This window comes from Maylandia zebra, linkage group LG13 (assembly GCF_041146795.1).
Source record: "Maylandia zebra isolate NMK-2024a linkage group LG13, Mzebra_GT3a, whole genome shotgun sequence".
In the NCBI taxonomy this organism is placed as follows: domain Eukaryota; kingdom Metazoa; phylum Chordata; class Actinopteri; order Cichliformes; family Cichlidae; genus Maylandia; species Maylandia zebra.
In genome coordinates, this window is record NC_135179.1 from 29,427,925 (window position 1) to 29,449,780 (window position 21,856).

A 21,856-nucleotide genomic window follows, 5' to 3' on the forward strand; every position below is an offset into this window, starting at 1 on the left:
ATTGTTGTTCACTTCATCTGTTCACCTTAAGTTTTGGCTTGTGTGTAAAACACAGTTCAACTGTGATCCCACCTCAGCATCAGTACAGTTGTAGATGGTGTGCTGTAGTACAGTTATAAACATGCACTAACCTTGTAGGTTAGTGCATATATTTACGACGACTACACATATAAAACACTTTTTTACATTAAAACTCTGAAAAGAACATTTTACTCAGGGCCCCCTGGTGGGTTAACATGGCCACGATCAGATATTAAGTGACCCTGACTTTGTCGTTAACTTTGATCATGACAACAAAAATCTCACTGATGATAAAAGCTGATTTCCCATTGAGTTGTATTCTGCTTGCATCATATTCATTTCTAACAGAGGCGCATTTAAGTTGCTAGTTCTTCTCTGGGGTTTGTAAGAAGTCATCCGGTGAAACTATGAAAGGCCAGGCAGAAGAATCAGGCAGTGGAAAAACAAACAGAGTAGTCAGAGACGTAATCACAACATATCTGCTGGAATGCGCCGACCTGCACACTTATGATATATTGCAGAGGATGTCTGGCAGTTTGGCTTAAAGTGCACACACACACATCATGATCATGCAGGTTTCTGGAGCTGTGATTTGCTACAAGACTACTTACAGAGTTTGAGATAACAACTGAGCTCTGTTTTGTTGCTCAAACGCAATTTTTATGCATGTGTGTGAATGTGCTTTGTGTCGACTTCTTTTTTGTGGGAGGGGAGCAGGGGGGTCAACACATGTTCATCTGTTTTCCCCCAAATATGTCTTTTTTGTGTGTATGTGCCGAGCAGAATGTGGACAAAGGACTGGGTGTCTGGAGAAGGTGCCGGGGAGGGGAGAAGGGGACGATGGGTGATGGGTGGGGGACTGGACGAAAGGATGATGGGTGGGAGTCTGCAGGGGACGGCTGGCTGGCTGGCTGGCTATGTTTATAGATGTGAGTTTGTGAGGGCAAAGGTGGGTGTGTGTGGGTGTGTGCATACATCTGCATATCTGTCTGCATGTGTCTAAGAACATGCAGACTCATCTGCCGGTGAACCCGTGCGCGTGTGTACACTGCCTGTCTGTTTGGAGGCTTGTGTGCAAGTGTGTGTGTGTGTTTCTGTGTGTGTGTTCTTTTGTTTTGCTCTGGGTTGCTGGGTGATGGGACCAGCTGGGAGGGCTGAAGCCATTCACTTCCCTTCTGCTACCCTGAAGGCAGCCAGCAGGGAGGGAGGGATGGAGAGAGATGGTGAGGTTTGGGGGGGAAGAAAAAGAGGAGAGAACCGTAGAGTATGTGGACGCAGGATCTCTGCATGAGATTTAAAAGGAGCAAACGCAATCAGGCGAAACAGAAAGAGGCTCGCAGCAATAGTGGAGAGGCGAGGAAGTTTTGAACCAGCTCAGGATGAATGAAGAGATTCATGAAGGAAAGTTGGGGGGGAGAGACGGAGGGAGGGAAAGTGTGTCAGGCTGAATCGTGATAGAGCAGTGGAGCTGACTCAGCCAGTCTGGTCTGGTGTAGGAGGGCAGCAGTACGGAAAGAAGTAATAGATTACTGAGGATGGATTACTATAACCACAATTCTGATGCACTTTTTTTCTTGTCGACACAGCAAACATTTTCCTATTGCCAGGTTATTCCAGTAAACCGATTAATAAATGATCCCTGGAGAGATTTGGGAAATTTGGACTTTCAGAAAGCAGCACTGTTCGGAGTGAACAGTACAAGAATCCACCTTTTGTCTCCCTAAACGCCGTCAGTCCACTTGGTTGTAAGAGATGAAACTCATATTCTGACACCTCGAGCTCACCCTGTGACTTTCTGTTTTGTTCTCTGTCAGTGTCACACAGGTGTCACGGAAACGAGTGTACAGCGGTGATTTTAAGATGCTTCCGTTGGCTCGGTGAGGGTTTTCACCAGGCTTGCAACTGCAGTGCTGTGTGACCAAAAACAAAATAAGACAGTATTGTACAAGTGTACAAAAGTGTACAAGTCTTCTTCTTCTTCTCTCACCCCGACCGGTCGCAGCAGATGGCCCCGCCCCTCCCTGAGCTTGGTTCTGCTGGAGGTTTCATCCTGTTAAAAGGGAGTTTTTTCTTCCCACTGTCGCCAAAGTGCTTGTTCATAGGGGGTCATATGATTGTTGGGTTTTTTTTTCTCTGAATGTATTATTGTAGGGTCTACCTTACAATATAAGGTGCCTTGAGGCGACTGCTGTTGTGACTTAGTGTTCTATAAATAAAATTGAATTGAATTGAAGTGAAAGACTTTGTTATAACATCTAAATATGACGGCATTTTTGCTGATGGAAGTGTATCGTGTGAACTGAAAACCAAAGAAGCACATTTTAATCAAAGCGGTGTGAGGGGTGGTTCTGTTAAGGAGATGTGAAAGTGTGTGATTTTTGTTTTTCATAACCATGGCCGTCCATCACATTCATATTAGTAGAAGGAACTCTGTTAAGTTTCTGGCTGTTATTTAATGCGATAACCCAGGAACACCCAGGAACACTGAACTGGTAACATCTTGATGTTGTGGACGTGACTTTTGTCCTTCAGCTTTCACTTCAAAGTTTTCATGTGAGTTCAGGCGGACATGGAAGTAAACTGACACTTGTCTGGATGACAGTGGCAAACAAGTGTAAGGCAGAAATTTCTTTTTTTTCCAATGTCTTAGCACTGAACGAGTCACCGGCAACTCATCTAGGATTAGAGGTAGGGTTAGGCTAATCTCCATCTGTCTCCAATAATTTTGTCTCTTTGGAACACCCAAATGGAAAATCCTTTAACAGACAGATGTCAGAGGGAGCTCATTTTACCTCATGAATCAAATACGGCCCACTTTGATCTTAGCCGAGCCGGACCAGTGAAACTCCTCTTTCTGTCAGTGTAAAGAAGTTTAACTGCTCATTTAATCCTGGAGGTATCTCAATGTAGGAAAAAGACTTTTTTTTTACACAATACAGAAATGCTGAAGTAGTTACTGAAAGAAACCTGTCAGCATGACTCACTGGTCTTAAGTTGTAAGAAATAAATGTCTAAATGCAGCTCACTGCAAGGACTTTCCTGTAATCACAAAGCAGAATTTTTTTGTTAAATAAAATAGATGATCCACATAAAATGCGATACTTTACTGTTACTGTTTTACATATTATTCTATAGTACAGCATTTTTGTTGTATACTTATATAGTGAAAACACATGATTTTTTTGTGTAATTTAAATGTTTGTCTATCACTTCATTGCTGTTATATGAATGGCTGTGGGGGAGGTCTTTGTTAACTAGGTGTAAAATTTGTTAACATACAGTTAAAAAGTCCAAAATTGATGCCCTCCTTCTCATTTTCCAAAGTTGTCCAGTGGGCCTGATTGGAGTCTTTGCAGGACCAATTCTGGCTCCCTAGGCCTTATGTTTCACCCCTGTTTTAACAGAAAGGTTTGTCAAAATGTGCCCATTTTTGCATGTGGCAAAAACGAAACCCTAACCCCCAGGCAAGTCCCCCGGCGATTTGGTGGGTGTTAAGCGATAAATTTATCGCCGTTGTTTTGCTTGTTACTTTTGTACATTGTTCCGAGTGCATCCTGGTTTTTCAAAAGCTACACCAGAGAGGAAGAATATCTCTCTGTGGATCTCGTGACTGGAAGGAATAGGGGCGCATAAAATGAAGCTGCTTGGTAGCAGAAAATCGGGAGAAAAAGAAAGATGGATAACCAGCTAGGCCGTATAGCTACTAGCTGCTAGTCTCTAAAGCTGCTTCCTTGTGTGCCCTGACTTGTGTGTCAGCTCGCTTTCTCTCGAAGATTAATGACCTTCCTGTTTTCAGCTACAATATCCCCCCACAGAGTTTTCAGTGCAGTTTGCTTTGACATGAAGTGCATTAAAAAAAAAAGGAAAGGAAAGAAAGAAAATGCTGCAGAATTTACTGTTGGAGGCAAAGCGTCAAAGATATGCATGTGGGAGGAATTCACTCACACATGAAATGACACTGCAGTGAGTTGGTAAAAGCAATAACACTCAAGTTTTTACTATTACTACTCCACCTCTTTTTACTATGACTAACACATTTACTGCTATGACTGCCATCACTTTCAGTATTTCTCACATCAGCTGCTATTTTCTGTACTTAGAACTTTGTTCAGACTAGTCATGCTAGAGCTAACCCCTGACTGAATTCAGTGTTTTCAGTTGGTGGACAGAGGTTTCTGTGTCCTAACTACTAATGGTAAGCTTTTCTGTTGGAATGTGTGACACTCACACACTCACTGGTTTGCTATGGATGGGTATACACACACACATACACATTAAAGGTTTGGGGAAACTCCTCATTAAACACATAACTGAGTACGGTCTAAGATACATCTAAAATAGTTGTTTTAGCCTCAAATAATGGCTTTATTTTCCTTTCAACTTCGCTTTAAGGCCATTATCATATATAATTTTGGTAATCTGCCTCTTGCCTGTTTTTGGCATTCGTACTCTGATTTGTTAATCCGTTATAGAACATGGGCAGTAAAGTCAGGGACTTGAGAGAGAAAAACAATTCATGTCAGAAGTTATGAAACAAGGAAAACAGAGAAAAGTTCCCAAATGAAAGAGAAACAGAGCAAGAACGAGAGAGAGAGGGAGAGAGAACAACAACTTCTTTCCTGTAAGTCACCTGACACTGGAGGCGTTACAGCAGTCGTGAATAAACATACCTCCCTCCCTCCCTTTCTTTCTCTTTGTCTCTGTTTTTCTGTATGGCTCTCTCACCCATGCTCAAGTCAAGTCACAAGCCCTCTCTTTGCAAGATGAAAAGTTTTGTGCAGAGCGACCTAACTTTTCTATTTATAGAGCTGTCGCTCGGAATTCTTCAGTCACTGGACAGAAAATAAAAAAGCGGTGTTATTTTGTTTGGGAAAAATGGCAACTCGGAAATGTCTTTTATTTAAAGATCATACTTTGCATTTTGTGTTTTGAAAAAGTAAAAAAAAATGTGTCTGTTTTACAAGAAATGGTCACCTTGCTCTTGGATCTCAACCTCGAGCTTACTCCTCTCAATGAAATGCAATTTTGAAAAAAAGCCTCAAAATATTTTAAGATCTGAATTTTTTATTTTTTATTTTTAAAGAAAAAGGAATAAAAAAGCAGAAATCGTTTCCTGAAACTGAGGTACTGCAGTTTGTACCAATGTGGCTTTTTTCTGCTGTGGATTAACGCTGACAGTACTGCGTGCTGTAGGCTGGTTAGATATTTACAGCAGTAATTGAGTCTAATTTAAGTAATTTAAGTCTACTGTAATAAACCATTGTAATAAAAATTAATTTTTACAATTTTTGGAATAACAGTAGAGCTTTATGGCACAGAGGTAAGAGATATATTAGACATGCCTATTAGCAGGAAACGTTTGATTGTTTTGGTGATGGAAATATGACGATAAGAAATATATTAAATATAGTCTGGTTGACCCTTCCATCACAACGCTCATAAAAACTGGAGGATTATCTTGATTTGCCAATAAAAATACCAATTTCCAGCCAAAACGTGGTATACAGTATAGAGAGTGCATACAGTAATAGAACATGACTAACTTGACTTTTAAGAATGGCAATATGAAGAGAAGGAAGAAATCAGACGGTTATGAGCAGATGTTTGCATTCACAGCAGCCTGAGGTGTGCGGATTTGATCTCACTGCATGACTAATGGGCGGGATGTGAAACCATCCGGTTGAAATAGCCTGAATTATCCAATCACAGCTGAACGAGAACAAATGTAAAAGTATAACGTGAAGAGTAACTTCTTCTAGATGGTGTCTCTGTTGCTCTAAATACTGTATATAAAAGATGGATGCATCTGTCTGCTGCCTGTGTTTTGGTCACTGCCGTGTTGAATTTTGGAGCAGGAGTGAAACGCTACGTCCAGATGAACCGAATCAACTTCTTCGGATTTCCTTAACTGGACCCTATCAAAATAGCTGCTTGCTAGCAGTGTTGGGCAAGTTACTTTGAAAAAGTAATTAATTATAGTTACTGCTTCAAAAATGTAACTGAGTTAGTAACTGAGTTACAATATTCTAAAAGTAATTAATTACTTGAAAAGTAACTATTGTGTTACTTAAAAAAAAAATGTTTAACCCTCTGGGGTCCAGGGTATAATTGGCCATTTCTGACTACTTTTGATTTTCCCTCCACATTTCACCTTTAAAAACTATTTACTTTGCCTTGTTTGGCATCATTCTTTTCAGCACAACCTCACGTGTCTGAATTTACAGTTATGTTTTTATTTTGACACACTGTATTAACACAATTGATCTAAAACCAGACAGAAAACATAAAATCAGAGTAGAAAAAATTAATTTTTTTACTGTAACAACCACAAACATGTTTAATGAATCATATTTCATAACTTTCATAACTTTAAATGCAGTTGCCAATTTTAAAATCCTATGCACAAGTTTTGCAAACAACAAAGTTATTTGCAGCCATATACCTTTTACCTTTTTTTTTTAAATAACCATTTCAAACTATTTACACAACAACCAGCTGTTCAATAAGACGCCACACAAATTATTTCTGCCGCTCCAAAAAATTAATTTCTGTCCACTGTAAAGAAGAACATCACAGCCTGATACCTGCAGGTCTGACAGCAGCAGGTGTATCACTGCGCCTGTTTCTACCTGGAGACAGCAGTCGCCTCATTGTTCTAACACACAACACAAAACTATCCACAACACTGCACACTAACTACACAAGAAAACATGCTAAACGTCACAAATCTCTCACATCTCAAAACTCGCTCTCTCTCTTTTTCTGCTGTCTCTCTCTCTCTCTCTCTCACCGTCACTCCTAAAACTTTCCCCTCTTCCTAAACAACCAAATGTCATGTTGCCATATCATTTTTGATTGGTCAACACGGTGCATTTTTCCACCAACACGAACGGGCTGCTTTTTGGTTGCTCATAAGCAAAAACTCTGCATATATATTGTTTATCATGACTCTGGTTTTACGTGGCCTATCAGCACAATTTAAAAACTGGCACTTTGTTGCTTTGTCATCTTGAAGTGGTCATGTGATTGGCTTACCACGACTACTTTATTCTTCCTCAGTCAAACAGCAGCACTCATCCGATTGTTTTGCCCCATTAGCTCCAGGTGTTGTGCCAAAAAGTGATCGTCTGCCAAAAAGTGATCGTCTGCCAGAAAGTGATCGTCTGCCAAAAAGTGATCGTCTGCCAGAAAGTGATTGCCGCTGTCGGGAGCGCACAGCTGCTTAAAGCTGTAGTGCCCAGATTACTTACAGCTACTTCCGTGCAACTGATATAAGATGCGGTAAGCTGAACACAGCTTCAACCGTCTGTTTGTTGAAAAATAGTAACGCGACTGCGCCGATAACGGCGTTGTAATGACAGGAATAGTAATTACATTACTCGTTAATTGTAACGCTGTTACTTGTAACGCCGTTATTCCCATCACTGCTTACTAGTATCCACCCATTTATGTACACACATTGGCAGAAACTCAAGGATCAGTATTTTGTCCTCAGATACTCTGATATGCATGATGGAGTAGCCAATGAATCAATCCATGAGTTTTGTAGTTTGTTTTTTTAATAATAGAATTCAAACCACAAGAATGAAGCATAAACTTATTGAATGAGGCGTTCTACACAGAACAATTCCAGCAAAATGCTCTAAGTCAGCGGTCCCCAAACCTTTTTGTGCCACGGACCAGTTTAATGTCAGACAATATTTTCACAGACCGGCCATTGAGGTGTCCCGGATAAATACAACAAAATAAAATAATTCGACCAAGACAAAAACTGTGGTATTTTGTAAATATAATAATAAACGCGAATTAACTTTGTAATTCTGTAACTTTATTAGCAGCGTCCTCCTGAAATGCAGCAACAACATTGAGAGTAAAGTCCTCCTCTCTGCCCCTTAATGCTCTCTGGTCGCTATGGTAACGTGTAAATATTTATTTCAATATATGACACACATATACAACACAGGAAAAGACCCAGGGAAACCGAGTTTACGATAAAAACCCTGAAAACCATAAATTTCACACCTGAGACTCTCGCGGCCCGGTACCAAATGACTCACGGACCGGTCCGTGGCCCGGGGGTTGGGGACCGCTGCTCTAAGTGACTTCTAAGTTCAGTGACTTTAATTAGTTACCACACAGCGATCAGCTATAGTTTCTTTTATTGCGACACCTGTCAAAGCACCATTGATGTGAGTGAGGAAACTATCCATTCAGACCAAATGGAGAAACTGAACCATCTCCTCTGGACTCCTCGTTGCCATCCTGATGCTGGTGGAAGGCTAAAATCCAGCCCGAGCTGGTTAGTTCTCCTGTTCGTCCTTTGCAGAGCTGAGAACTTTCCCCATCATTGCGTGTACTTTCATCCACTACCTGTTTAACTGCATTTTCAGAATGAACACCTTAATGAGTCACTATCCAGTCTCAAGGTATAAAGTGGTAATACTCAACGCTTGCTGGTTAGCTTTAATAGCCTTCTCATAATCGTTTACACAACATCATAGCTGTTAAGTCTTCACTTTCTCCTGATAATTTTTGTTAATTTCATTTGAATTGTTGAATTTTTCTTTTTTAAAAATTATTATTAAATGTTTTTACATATTTTAGCTCATCTTTATTTAAGCCTACGTAGTCTATTTTCATGAATGAAACTGATTTGGACTGCTTGGCCAACAGTGTAGCTATAAAACCTGACATCTCAGCTTTTGCACTAAAACCAGTGGCAGCTGTGGTTTCTGAGTTACAGTATCTCAAGATAATTAATCCCGTAATCGTGAAATAAACTGTTTACCCGGGATCACCGCTTAATTGTCCAATTTAGTTTAGATAACAAACTTTATCCTAAGGATAAAGGGAAGAGCTCTTTAATGAAAGCAGCTTGTAAAGGTCATGGTGTACAGAAGCTTGTTGTCCCAAGATAAGCACACATTTATCATATTTAGACAACAGTTTTTTATTATGTAGCAACAGCGCAGTAATTCAAGTGCAGTCAAGTCATAGGCTTAAAAAGACTGAAAAGCCCCATTTGTCATCTCTGTGGATACGTAATGATATAATTGGGTCATGTCAACCATGAGATTGCAGTTTCAAGTCATGTGAGAGGCCCAAAGATTTGTGTTCTCTTTTGATGTGAGGGTTGCTCTGTGATTGAAGAACAGTAGGATGCAGTGCAACAAGTCCTAAAAGCCTGCTCGCACTCGTGTATTTTTTTCCTGCTGCACTCTTACAGCAGTACGGACTGGCTCCTAAATTTTCTACTCGGAGATTCAACATTTTATTAATGCTCTTCTGACTATGCCATTAATTGTAGATCTCATTAATGCTCATTTGGCTTGTGACAGCCTCCGTATAACATCGGCAGACATACCCGGCCATTGACTGTCACAGCAGCGTGCACAGATCACCAGCATTATAAGAAAAACCATCAGGGAGTTTAAGCGCCATGACTGCATTTTGGAAGCATATTCGACTAAAATGGAAGCACTGTAGGAGGCCGAGTCGCCTTGCTTACTTGTACTTCCCCTTTTGAAGTGCATGAGTCAAGGCACTTAACAAGTGTTTGAAGTCTCAATGTAATGAGAAGAAAAAAGATGATGAAGTGTGTGTGTGAGAGAGAGAAGGAGGAACAGGCTCTGTCCACCTTTGTGTGGGCAGTTATATCAGTTTAGACTGTATAGCACAAAATTGTGCCACTAACTGCGGATATATCACATCAAGGATAAAGGATTTTGTGTGTATGCACGTGACCGAGGTAACAGCTGTGTCTGGGCCAAAGAGGGGGCAATGGTGGACTCTGATAAAGAGACGGGGCAAAGAGACAATGAGAGAGAAGAGGAGGAGGTAGAGACAAAGAGGGAGAATGGGAAAGAAAGCAGATGGGTGTTTTTTGGTGTGGAGCCCTTCCCCTCCCTGCTCCCCCCACCCCAATGTTTTCTCCATGTTGGGCCTGTGTGCCACACCCATGTCTAATAGTGTTAATAATATTCTCTTCACACACCCACCCCAAATCTGTCAGCACACACGGATGTTTCTGCTGGTTTTACTCTTCTTCATTTTAAGACATAAACTTAAAGGGGAGAAGAACCAAAGATGATCAGCGGTGTAGTTTCCACTTGTGATAGAACGTAAACATTCTGTTGCACAATCCCTTTACAGTAAATCACAAGTACTTTGACATTAGATTAAGGTCCACTTGTGTGGGATGACAGAGTAATAATCCTTTACGATAACAAACAATGGGGACAAAGTATTTTAGCACTGTAATGTAGTTCACCACAAGCCATTTGCTTGCTCGATCAAGGGGCAATGGTACTGGTCTTTATATGAATTATATTTTATAGAAGATGTAATAATTACCATATAACTACATCTGGTTCATGCACTGGCTATTAAAGTTGGCATTGACCTGTGAAGGGCGAACCCAATGCAGAAGTGTCTTGAACCTACATTCTTTTTAATGACCAGCAGGGGGCGAATACCGTGGTTGCAAAAAACCTGCAGGTTTTGTAGAAGTCTCTGAGAAAACAGTCCTTTGCTCTCTTGCTATATGATCCCAGTAAAAAACGCCCTTTAAATGTTCAAGTCTTAATAAATTTTGATGGTCATCTTATTATAACAACACAAAAAAAATTTGTTATCTAATTTGGTAACGACTTAGTGTATCAATCACAAGATTTGCGTTTATAGTCAGATCTCCTCTTGACTTCTAGTTTCAAAAAGTGAAGAGGGCGATGGTGGAAACACTCAGCTCAAGGCTTCACAGCAAAACGTAACAAACCAATGGTTGACCTCACAGTGCCCATCTCCATCTTTTATATACAGCCTATTAGTGGCGACAGATGACGCACTCAAAAACTATATCATTGTTGAGTTAATTATTAAGTCGCTGAATGAAAAAAGCACTGAAGATTTAGTATTTATTTATTTGTTTATTGAAGACCAATTAAAAATAACTCAAAATGACAGTTCGTTTGTAACCATCCAGCTGAATTCCATTCACAAGAATCGAAATTCTTATCCTTATTATCCAGATTCTTTTTCACCCACTCTGGAAGCTGACCCAAATATCAGTAGGCTGATAGTGACAGCGACTGATCGCATTTGTCTCTATGCAGGAAAACTTGTGTATAGAATATAATGCATTCAGAGGGTAATTTTAGAAACACAAATGCACAAATCTGACTGTTTCCACATTTGTAGCTGTGGCACATTCAGTAGAGCATCAGTTAAAGGTGTGAAGACAGGTGTTGTCTTCACAGTCTTCACTAGTTTGTGATGTACATTGGTGGAAATTGCTGGAGCCTATCCCAGCTTAAATAGGGTGAAAGGTGGGCTACATGCTGGATAGGTTGGCAGTCCATTACGGGATTAACACAGAGAGATAAACAACCAAACAATTTGATATATCAATATCAGAATTTTCCTCCCCCTTAAAATAAGCAAATGAAGTATCAGATGGACTCAGTATCAGTAGTAACAGCAATTGTAGCAGTAATAACTGGAAATGTACAGTAGGCTGTTGTTGTAATGGTTGTAGTAATACAAGTAGCAGAGGTGTTAAAGGGTTCAGCAGCCACAGCAATGTGCCTTTAACACAGCAACTAAACTCAAGACTGCTTGCCATGCAGGACCACATTTACTTCAGTGAATAAGTCACCAGCAGATGGTTGGAAGTTGCTGTGATACTTCCTGTATTACTAAGAAAAATACACACCTGAGGACATAATCAATACATTGTTCAGGTCAACGGCACTTATGATTAACAGACACACGAGTGTGAATCAACTGTTGTGCTCGGTGGCATTTTTCAGCTCATGTGTCTGTATGAATTTAGAGAGCCTGATGATATGAAAATGCACCTCGTGTTGTCCTGCTGAGTATAAATGGAACATGATGTTCGTGATCTAATTCTGGTGACTGCCATAATCCCTGTGTTACCACCCAAAGGTGCAACACAGTGATGGATGAAAGCGCGGTGATGGATGGATGCAGCTTCATGCGCTGGGTGTTGAGTTGGACCAGTGAACTCACCGTGAGTCAGGTTCACAGTTATAGTGGCACACACACACACGCACACACACACACGGACACACACAACCTGATATGTGATGAGTAAGTTATCTAGTTCCTGGTCTGACATGAGAACCTCGGAAAAAATGAAATAATTGAATGGCAGGAAAATATGTAGAATCGGAGAGACAAAAACAGAGGCACAGGAAGAAAATTAAGGTTAAGGCATCAGCAAAAACTTTTACTCAGTGAGGGAAATAAAAGAGCAAAGGAGAAATAAATAGATAAATGGAGGGAGGGAGGGATATTGTGGGTGCAGCTCTCTCCAGTTGGTGTTGCTATGGCCCTGCCCTCCCTGCTCACTGAGCCATTTCCTGTTTTTGACCTGAAATCTTTATTTAGAGCCATCCCTCCTCGCTGCTCTGCATTCATGAGTCAACTCAAGAGTCCAGAGAGATGAACGCGCTACTAAAATCAGATCTCCATTCACCACAGAAACTACGTATGCACCCTGGCTAACCCACTGGTTATCTGTACAGCAGCCGGGGCTTCATTCGGGTCTGTTTGCATGATTAAGAAACAATAGGACACATCCTTGTTGCCAAAAATAACCCTTTCTCTGTCTGATCTGTTGCTTCCACAAGTTCTTCAGTGCTGAATCATTGAACAAGTTCGTTTAAATAATACTATACTTTGTATGTCTCTCAGCACTTATCTAAGCATGAATTTAGACCCTGTTATGCCAGAATTATAAATGAAGCAAGTGGAACATTACATGGTGGAATCAATGGAAGTTGTGTAAAAAGTCGCAGAAGCAAAAGCATTTGATTGTGTATTGAACTGTGATGTCTTTGGAGTTGTGAGAGAAAAGAGACCCCAAAACCTTGGATTGTTGTTTGTCATTCACTCTTATGTCCTATAATCTGGTATACAGAAGAGAAAGAACTAGAAAGTTGATAGGAGTGAAATTTTAGAATTTGTGTCATGAAATTTTCATTGAATATCTGCTAATTACGAGCCAGAGCTTGTTATTGAGTGAAGAGATGTACGAGCCTGAGAAGAAAACGACACAAGACAGAGCTCAGGGAGCTTCTAGCAAATGAAGACTGTAAAGAAAAGACGAACATAGCTGCGGTGGCATCACAAATTGGTTTAAAGTCTTGATGTGCCATTTTAGGTATCAGATTCTTGTTTTCTTTTTCTCTTTTTCCAAACTAAACATAACCACATTTGGAAAACAGTGTGGAGCTGTTAGTATCAGCTGATACTATGATTGGCTGGCTAGCTTCGTTGGCAAAATGAGGGAGTAATTCAGTGTATAAGTGCAATTGCTTTTGCCAGTGTTAGCTGCTGTTAGCCTCTGTTAGCTGCAGTTAGTGATACATTTCTTAAAGTGGATCTTGCATTGTTGGACTCGGACATGTATATAACAAATAAACTCTTATACGATGCAATCAATCAAACAAAACTGCAGTTTTGAATATTAACTTGGATAATGTTTAGCCAGCATGTTGTCAACTGTCTAGAGACAGATGGGTCTCATGTCTAGTCTGCAGGTAGCGTTGCCTCTTTCATTTGTGTTTTTGCATCTTTGGTAACGGGGATGCCATCTCAGATGATAAAGCATATGTGTTTTATTTGCCTGAATGGTATGCGAGCACCTAAGAGATCTCATCTCCTCTGCCTTTGGCGTAATGCGTGCATGTAGTAGCCACGTATAATATGCGATTGGCAGAACAGCGATGTCCACTGCTATCAAGATAGCTTTACTAGATTATTTCTAGGTTTATGACAATTAATCAGTTTGCTGGAAAACATTGTTACAGACTCATCACTGAATACTTGTGAGTACAATATTATTTTTATTATTATTATTAAATAACCAAAAAATAACTTGATTGCCATTTCTTTTATTTCTCAGTTAGACTAACCTGTTTCATATAACATGTGGTTTAAAAAAAATCATTAAAAAAACCTGATAGCCAAAATGCCGAGCTTAAACTTACGGGACGGGACTTTACTAAACAATGAGTGACACTGTAATTTGTGTCCACCTATATTTACAGCCTCTTTGCTGCTTGTTAGAATTGAGCTGTAGCATAGCTTACATTGTCATCACCAAAGTTTCTAAACCAAATATCTTGAAAAGATGCACAGGTGACTTTTATTGTGTACTTCCTGGTGTGAGCAGTGTACCTTAAAGGTCTAATTCCTGTTTTTGCCACCTTTAAAACCACAGAAACTGACAGTTGGTATCTGGAAACACTGAGGTCCAGTAGATGGAAATACAACAAGTTGATTAAAGGCTGCCCTAGGAACATGCCGCCTGTCTTAAAAAAGTGTTATGAGGCTATATTAGGGCACAACTGGGCAGCGTGCAACAGAGGGCATCGGGGCCACAAACGGTCTGTGTGCCCATTTTGTGCCTCAGGATGCGCCGGTGAACTGGTGTTTTTGTCTGCACGGAGCAGACTGCCGGGTTTTGTTTGAGTTTACCGGACATCACCCTGCCATCTGCTGCAGAGTAGGATGGATGTCAGTAACCAGCTAAAAGGCACCGGCCGTGCACTCTTCATTTCCGTCACCACTGACTACTGTAGTATTAATCAAGGAATAAATGAATGAATTTCATCTTTTTAATGCATTCGACAATATGAAATAGCGAAAAAAATCTGAAACGAGTATAAAATTGCTTACATATAAGGAGCCTTGACAATGCATTAATTTCGTTTCTAATGTTATTAATGTTTAATTAACTAGTCTTACACTGAGTGGGAGAGAGAAGGCACAGCGTTAAGACATTGTGTGTGTTTGTGTGTGTGTGTGTGTGAGAGAGCGAGTGAGTGTGTGGGTGGAAGGGTGGGCGGGGCAAAGTTGACGATGCTGCCTTTCGGGGCAGCTGTTCGGTTTCAGCTTCTCTTGTGGCGTTCAAGTGTTCCTCGTAAATATATGAACCATGACAAAAATGGATTCTGGCATAACGGTAATTATGCAGTTGTTAAATTAAAGTGGCATCGGGAGTGTAACTGATGCTCAATGGAAAGCCACTTCCAGAAACTCAATTCCATCTAACAAGGAAAGGATGCGTATTTGTTAAGGGCTGTGTATTCTTACTACACATTTTGTCGATCCGTCAAAGTGAAACTTTTAAAAAGAAAATATATCAGCCCTCCTAAGTATCCGATAGTAGATTTTCATGTGTACCACATAACCCTAACAAACTCGTTTTTTTCGGAAAATGACACTAAAGTGCGGGACATTAGCGCACGTGCTTTTCACCTCGCGAGCGGGTCCGGCAGCTCTTGAAGGCAGCAGCGTTCCTGTAAGCGGAGGCAGTTTTCTCCTCCTATCAGCGCCATTGTGTGACAGAGTCTCCGGGAGCTCGGACGGACTGGTTTTCTGTAGGCGACGGGACTGTTTAAATACCCTCCATGTTACTCTTTAAACACCCGGCGGACCTGGATGCGGTAAGACGTCGTTTCTCACATTTTAAAGAGCAAAGCAAAAAACACGCCGAACAAGTATGTTAAATTTCGGCGTGACTGTGTAATTTATTGGTAATGAATAATAGAAACGATGAGGGCTAGTGTTTCAGGGCTGCTGCGGGGTAGCTGAGTCTTGTTGAAAAAAGTTTCACTATTAATATTTGCAATTACCAGTTCGCTCTGTACTTCCACGGACCGTCGTTCTCTCTGTTATACAAACTCAGTCCAGCTGACAGAGTCGAGCCAGCAGCCGCCACTTCTGAGTTGGTCTGTCCGATAAACTTTTCAGTCCTCAAAATACACTGAAGGCTTTCACTGAAGAAAAACGTGAAATAAATAGACAGGTTATCTTTGACTACTGTTTATCTACAGTTAATTTGAACATTTGGCTGTAAAAAATGACACAAGTCGGTGTCAACACACTTACGTTTAATTGGCAATCAAACAAACATGTAAAGTCAACTTAGTAGAAGTGAGTTGACAACAACAAGACATAAAAGTCAGGTTTGATGATTGAGTATATTTCAATGGTATTTATTTTATAATGTGTTATTATATATATATATATATATATATATATATATATATATATATATATATACACACAACACATACATATATGTATGTATATATATATGTGTGTGTGTATATGTGTATATATATATATATATATATATATATATATACACACACAACACATACATATATGTATGTATATATATATGTGTGTGTGTATATGTATATATATATATATATATATGTATGTATGTGTGTATATATATATATATATATATATGTATATATATATATGTATGTATGTATGTGTGTATATATATATATATATTTATATATATATATATATATATATATATATGTGTGTGTGTATATGTGTATATATATATATATATATATAAATATGTATGTATGTATGTATGTGTGTATATATATATATATATATATATATGTATGTATGTATTTGTGTGTATATATATATATATATATGTGTATGTATGTGTATATATATATATATATATATATATATATATATATGTGTGTGTGTGTGTGTGTGTGTGTGTATACACAACTGCCACTCTTCCACTTCCTCGTAATCCCGTCATACAAAACTTGGCTGCAGTTCGGCAACGTTCAGCAGAGGGCGCTGAGGAGCCAGTCCTCAATCTATTGTGTGAGCTACTTGAATAAATTATTTAAATAAAGTAATTAATTACATTGGCTTCTTAAGGAAAAGAACGCATTTTAATTTGGACAAAAAGACACTTAAGTCCTTTTGGCTTTCCTAATAGGAAGCTACTAGCGTTCTTCTATTCCATGCTGATTGATCCATTAAAGGATTTATGAAATGATAAACAATGGCTAGACATGTAGAACTGTAAAGAAATTGACCTATGTCTAAGCAGCAGTTGGTTGTGGTTGCTGGTTCGTGTCTTAAGTGAAAATCGTAGAGTGGCTCTTGGTACTGTGACATGCCTTAACACTCCCAGAAAGGCTTTTTGGTGAAATCAAAACCTGGAAACAAAACAAAGTTTCAGCTCCATAGGGCTTCCACTCATTCTGGACTATCTCGTGAGCCCCCCGCTACGATATCCTGCTATTGGCTACCTTTGTGAGACGTAGTGTTGGACACCAGTGAAGCAGTGAACTGTGTTTCTTAAACCTAAGTAAGTGTAGCTGTTGTGGTAAAGTTGAGGGGCCTCTAACTTTCATAAGAAGCGCCACAACACATACGAGAACTCCTCTAATGACAGCAACTCCTCACTTTTTGGTTGTGACCTGCAAGCTGTGCATCAGCCATGTCAGAGGTACTTACTTTGCGCTCACGAGTACCCACAACATAGACCTAGCATCAGACCACAGACAGTCAGCAGATGTGCTGCAGAGTTATACAACTGTAAATGAGCAGAAAACCACACAGGGGGAGAGAGGAAAGCCTAGTTTTTACTGAATGGGGAAGTCCTCAGGAGGTCTCCAAATTCCAGGTAGGGTCTAGAGTCCATTTAATATTTCCAAATTGTACTATTTGGTTTACTGGAGCATTTCCAGTTCCGGAAAAAACAATCCTGATTTTATTTTTGCACCCAGGCAGCTCGTTCAGCTCATGCTGCCATCTCCAGAACAAATGCATCAGCATCGAGCTGGGAGGAAAACATTAAAGCTCAGAGAGCCTGGATGTTGCAGAAGACATGACAGCTGCAGGCTTTTATTTTGAATCTGTAAGACCTGATAATAACAGAGTTTGATGCATGAGGGGTGGTTAATGTAGGTGAGCTGTATACCTTTAGCATGCGTGAGCGGTGCAGTAGCAAGGCTTGGTTTGTGCTGATGAGGATTATATTCAAGTAATACGGGTGCTGTCTGCAGTTGAAACGATGACACTCGCAGTACTGAAGCTGGTGCTGCTGTAACAAGGTGGGCACTGTGGTAAAAAGGCAGATTTTTGCCATGATGTGGCGCGTGCTGCAGTAATAAGGCGCATACTGCAGTAATAAGGTGGGTACTATTTCACACCCGATGACCAGACATGTCAACGCTGTAGATTTCTGCAGTTTCAGAGGCTTTGTCACTGGAAGTGTCAAGCTGTTTTCTCCCTCGGTGGCTCAGTGGAGAGAGTGGAGCGCTCAACAGCATGTAGACATGTCTGCTGACCTAAATCTGCTCTCTTCTTCTGCCTTTTATTTATAGACTTAAGTGTGCGTCTGTGTGTGTGTGTGTGTGTGTGAGAGAGAGAGAGAGACAGACAGACAGAGAGAGTCAGTTTGTGCATGAATATAAAAAATTACCAGAAATTTGAGAAACACACGCTCACTTTTTGTGCTTGTTCATTGTGTGCTACTGCATAGTTCTTTAGGAAGTGGAAAATGGTGAACTGTCCCTTTAACAGAAGTGAGCAAAGTTATGATGTTATATAAAAAAGGCACCTGACATGGCTGTCTTTTATGATTGACATAGGGTCCAGTGTACTGACTGGGGGGCCCTGAGTGGCAAAGCCCCTCTGAAATGTGTCATATCAGTTCAGCTATGTGCAGAAATTAGGGAAGGAAACAAGGAGGCTGGATCCCCTTTTTCTGGGAAAAACTGTGAATGCATGTTTTTTTTATTAATATAAAAAGTTTTGGCACCTGTTGAAGAAGTTTTGGTTTCCCATAAAAAGGAAAATCACCTGGATTGAGACACAAAACATGCTTTAAACGCTCCTGTGGATTTAAGCTTTAATATATTCTTAGTTGCTAGTTACACCTACATTAATAACAAGGTTTTATGTGCTATGTGTTCTATTTTTCGCACCTCATATTATAATCTAATCCAAACTTCAACTAAATACTACCAGCTAGGTGTGTCTAATAAACAGGCTACTGAATATAGCTTTATCATGAGTCCAGGGGGAAGAAAGTGACTCTGTTGCTTTGTCCCTGAACTTCGGACTTCTTTTTCACTGTTCTTTTACCTTAACACTGCGAGTAATGTTGGTGGTCCGAACTAGAGCATGTGAAAATCTCTTAAGTAACTTTAGACTTTTCAAACACTGTGAATGTGTGACTTTGATTTATGTAGTCAAACATGAATCTGAAAAATGAATTCTGATGCATTTAAAGCCCAGAAATGAAGTATTTGCGGCATCAGCGAGGTCCTCAAGACTTTTTGTTTTAGCATCACTTCACAAAAAGGGTTAAAATGCAACCTGTGCTTGCCGTGCCAGTACTCTCTCACACACACATGCGCACACACACTGGTGCTTCTTTATTAATGGGATGTTGCATGTTGTCCAGTTGGAGCTGCAGTGTTTTGTAACCATGTCCATCATTATGTAAGAGATCATAGTGAATTCCCTGTCTGATACCCAGCTGACCTCTGTCATGTGAGTGTTTATGATCACTATGAGACACACACACACGCACGCACGCACGCACGCACGCACGCACACACACACACACACACACACACACACAGATGGACATTGTTTCCAGCAGTATGATTGGCTTATTTATTTTGCTTTGGACGCTCTACTACCATCTGTCCTCCCTCCTTGTTGTTCCACAAAAGCACTCAGGAACATTTTTTTCCCAGGGATTTGAAAATAAAAGTGTTTTCCAGATTAAGGATGTCTTGTATAAATGGAATTTGTTGGGCCACAACTGACCTCTTATTCAAAATATTATGATAAAATTACACTGCACAATTGCACTTGAATTTGCTGGAGGTGAAATCACAAATGGAATGGCCTTCGCTTCTGTAATCAACCTTTTTTCACCTTCTCCACATCTTCTTTTTAAACCACATGTGCAAGGTGAACCTTGGCTTGCTTAATGAAAAGTCTTTTGGGGAATGACATACGTGTGTTTTCTTCTTTTATTAGAGGTCAATGAAAAAGAGAACATTTAAGGGAGAAGAAAAGGCAGCAAGGCGTTGATAAGGATTTTCAATGATTGTCGATGCTTATGAGTAATTGGGGCACGCCTCAGCGCATGTGTGCAAGCACTCAAATATGTCAGAAAACCGGTATTCTTACAGTAGTAGACAGAGCAGGAGCAGTATCAGCTGTAGTAGCTTGTATCGTCATAGTGTAATTGTATCTTAAGTTGTGTGTGGAAGTGTAGAAGCTGGTGAGTGTAGTCAGTCTGGTCAGGCCAGAACTACACCATCTCTTCCTCTGGGTTTTGTCTGGAATGTGTTTACTAGTTCTGCATTGTGTGTGTGTGTGTGTGTGTGTGTGTGTGTGTGTGTGTGTGTGTGTGTGTGTGTGTGTGTGTGTGTTTGTGTGTGAGTGTGAGTGAGAGAGGAAAAAAGAGGGAGACACAGAGGAGTGAGTTGGACAGCGTTGTCCTCATGTGCAGAGCTGGGTGCATTACAGTGAGGAAGAACGGGATGGCGCAGTCATGCCTGCAGACTGCTGTCGAACACGCGTCCAACTTTGACTGCTTTCTTGCTCGACCTGCAGGAGTGTAGTGGAGTGTTTGCACTTTGTGCATCTAGAGAACCTGAAATAGCCCGATGTGGAGGTGAGGGGGTGGGAGGGGTGGATGCGCAGCTGAGGCATGGAAACCAGCGTATCCGGTTACAGGATCATAATATCACTGCAGAGTCCATCCACTAGCACTGCACTACTGCACAACACACACTCACTACAGTCAGCTCTCGGAGTACCATGCACAGCCCGCACGTCTGTGCGTTTACAGGCTAACATGCACTTCCACACAGCAGAGCTCACCTCTGCATGTAAAAAAAGCTCTACATGGTCCTTTACTGTGATTTTGGGATTCGATTCACACCATGCTCTTTATTTGTTCATGCAAAGTCATCCCTTCTTATCGGTCATCTTTTCCTCTTCGCTTCATGTGATTGTTTTACTAGAAAGGCCACTTTTCTGAAAGCTTTGTCAGCTTTTAATGTAATCATATCTTTATCACACGCTTAGCTGCAAGCACCTATCAGATTGTAAATTTCACGTTAAGGTGCTATTTGATTGTAGCGTGGTTCTATCAGTTGCAGTAAATCCTTCCTTTATGAAGTAGACGAGCCCAAAGACATTCAGGGGGCCAGCCCAGTGTGTGGTTAGCTCTTGGTTTTGTATCAGGATATTTGGTGATATTTTACGCTGCAGGCAACACCAAAGAAATGCTTCTTTTGACAAATGTTTTTCTCATGAATCTGATAGAATAGAATAGAATTCAACTTTATTGTCATTGCACATGCACAGGTACAGGGCAACGAAATGCAGTTTGCATCCATCCAGAAGTGCTTTAGTGATATAGATATATTACAATATATATTAGCAATAATATAGATATGTGAGTATATTACAGAAATGGGTCTATTATGGTATGTTATAATGTACACGGTATGAAGTATGTTGTGAATATTCTATAACTATAAGTATGTACAGGCTGTAGTGAGTACAAGCTATGTACAGGATATGAACAGGATATAAATATGAAAAACTATACAGAATATGAAATAAATAACTTTACAGAATCTGGGATATACAGCTATACAGAAATGGGAACTATGCAAGTTGTAAACAGTTGTAGGATTAAAGATTATCGAATGTACAGAATGATTATTTACACAGAGCTATACAGTAGTGCAGTTAAGATAAGTGAGGGTGTAGATAGTTTCTACAGAGGCTATATAAAGTGCTGGTGGTTGTGAGTGGTGGTTCAGTCCATGTTATTATTGTGTTTGAGGGTACAGTTGTCCATTGTGGGTGTGTGTATGTTCAGTCCATGAGTTAACGTGGGTCAGATGTCAGGAGGCAGAGTTCAGGAGTCTGACAGCTGTGGGGAAGAAGCTGATGACTCTGATAGGAGTAATTGTTTATGTATTGATTT

General features: G+C 40.2%; 1 protein-coding gene across 3 annotated transcripts in view; it reads left to right on the plus strand.

Moving 5' to 3' along the window:
* sertad2b (SERTA domain containing 2b) overlaps positions 1 to 21,856 on the plus strand; it is a 42,930-nt gene that overhangs the window by 12,953 nt on the left and 8,121 nt on the right. Inside the window, exon 1 of one of the 3 annotated variants that reach the window (XM_076891926.1) lies at positions 12,479 to 12,585. The exons of 1 other annotated variant lie outside the window; for it this stretch is intronic. Coding sequence is in view for 1 of the 2 variants with exons in the window: in XM_004554606.4 (XP_004554663.3) it covers positions 15,490 to 15,494 (5 nt within the window). In the remaining variant the exon portion in view is untranslated. Of the gene's footprint in view, positions 1 to 12,478; positions 12,586 to 15,386; positions 15,495 to 21,856 lie in introns of those variants that run through there. One more of the 3 variants, XM_004554606.4, reaches the window with a different exon arrangement.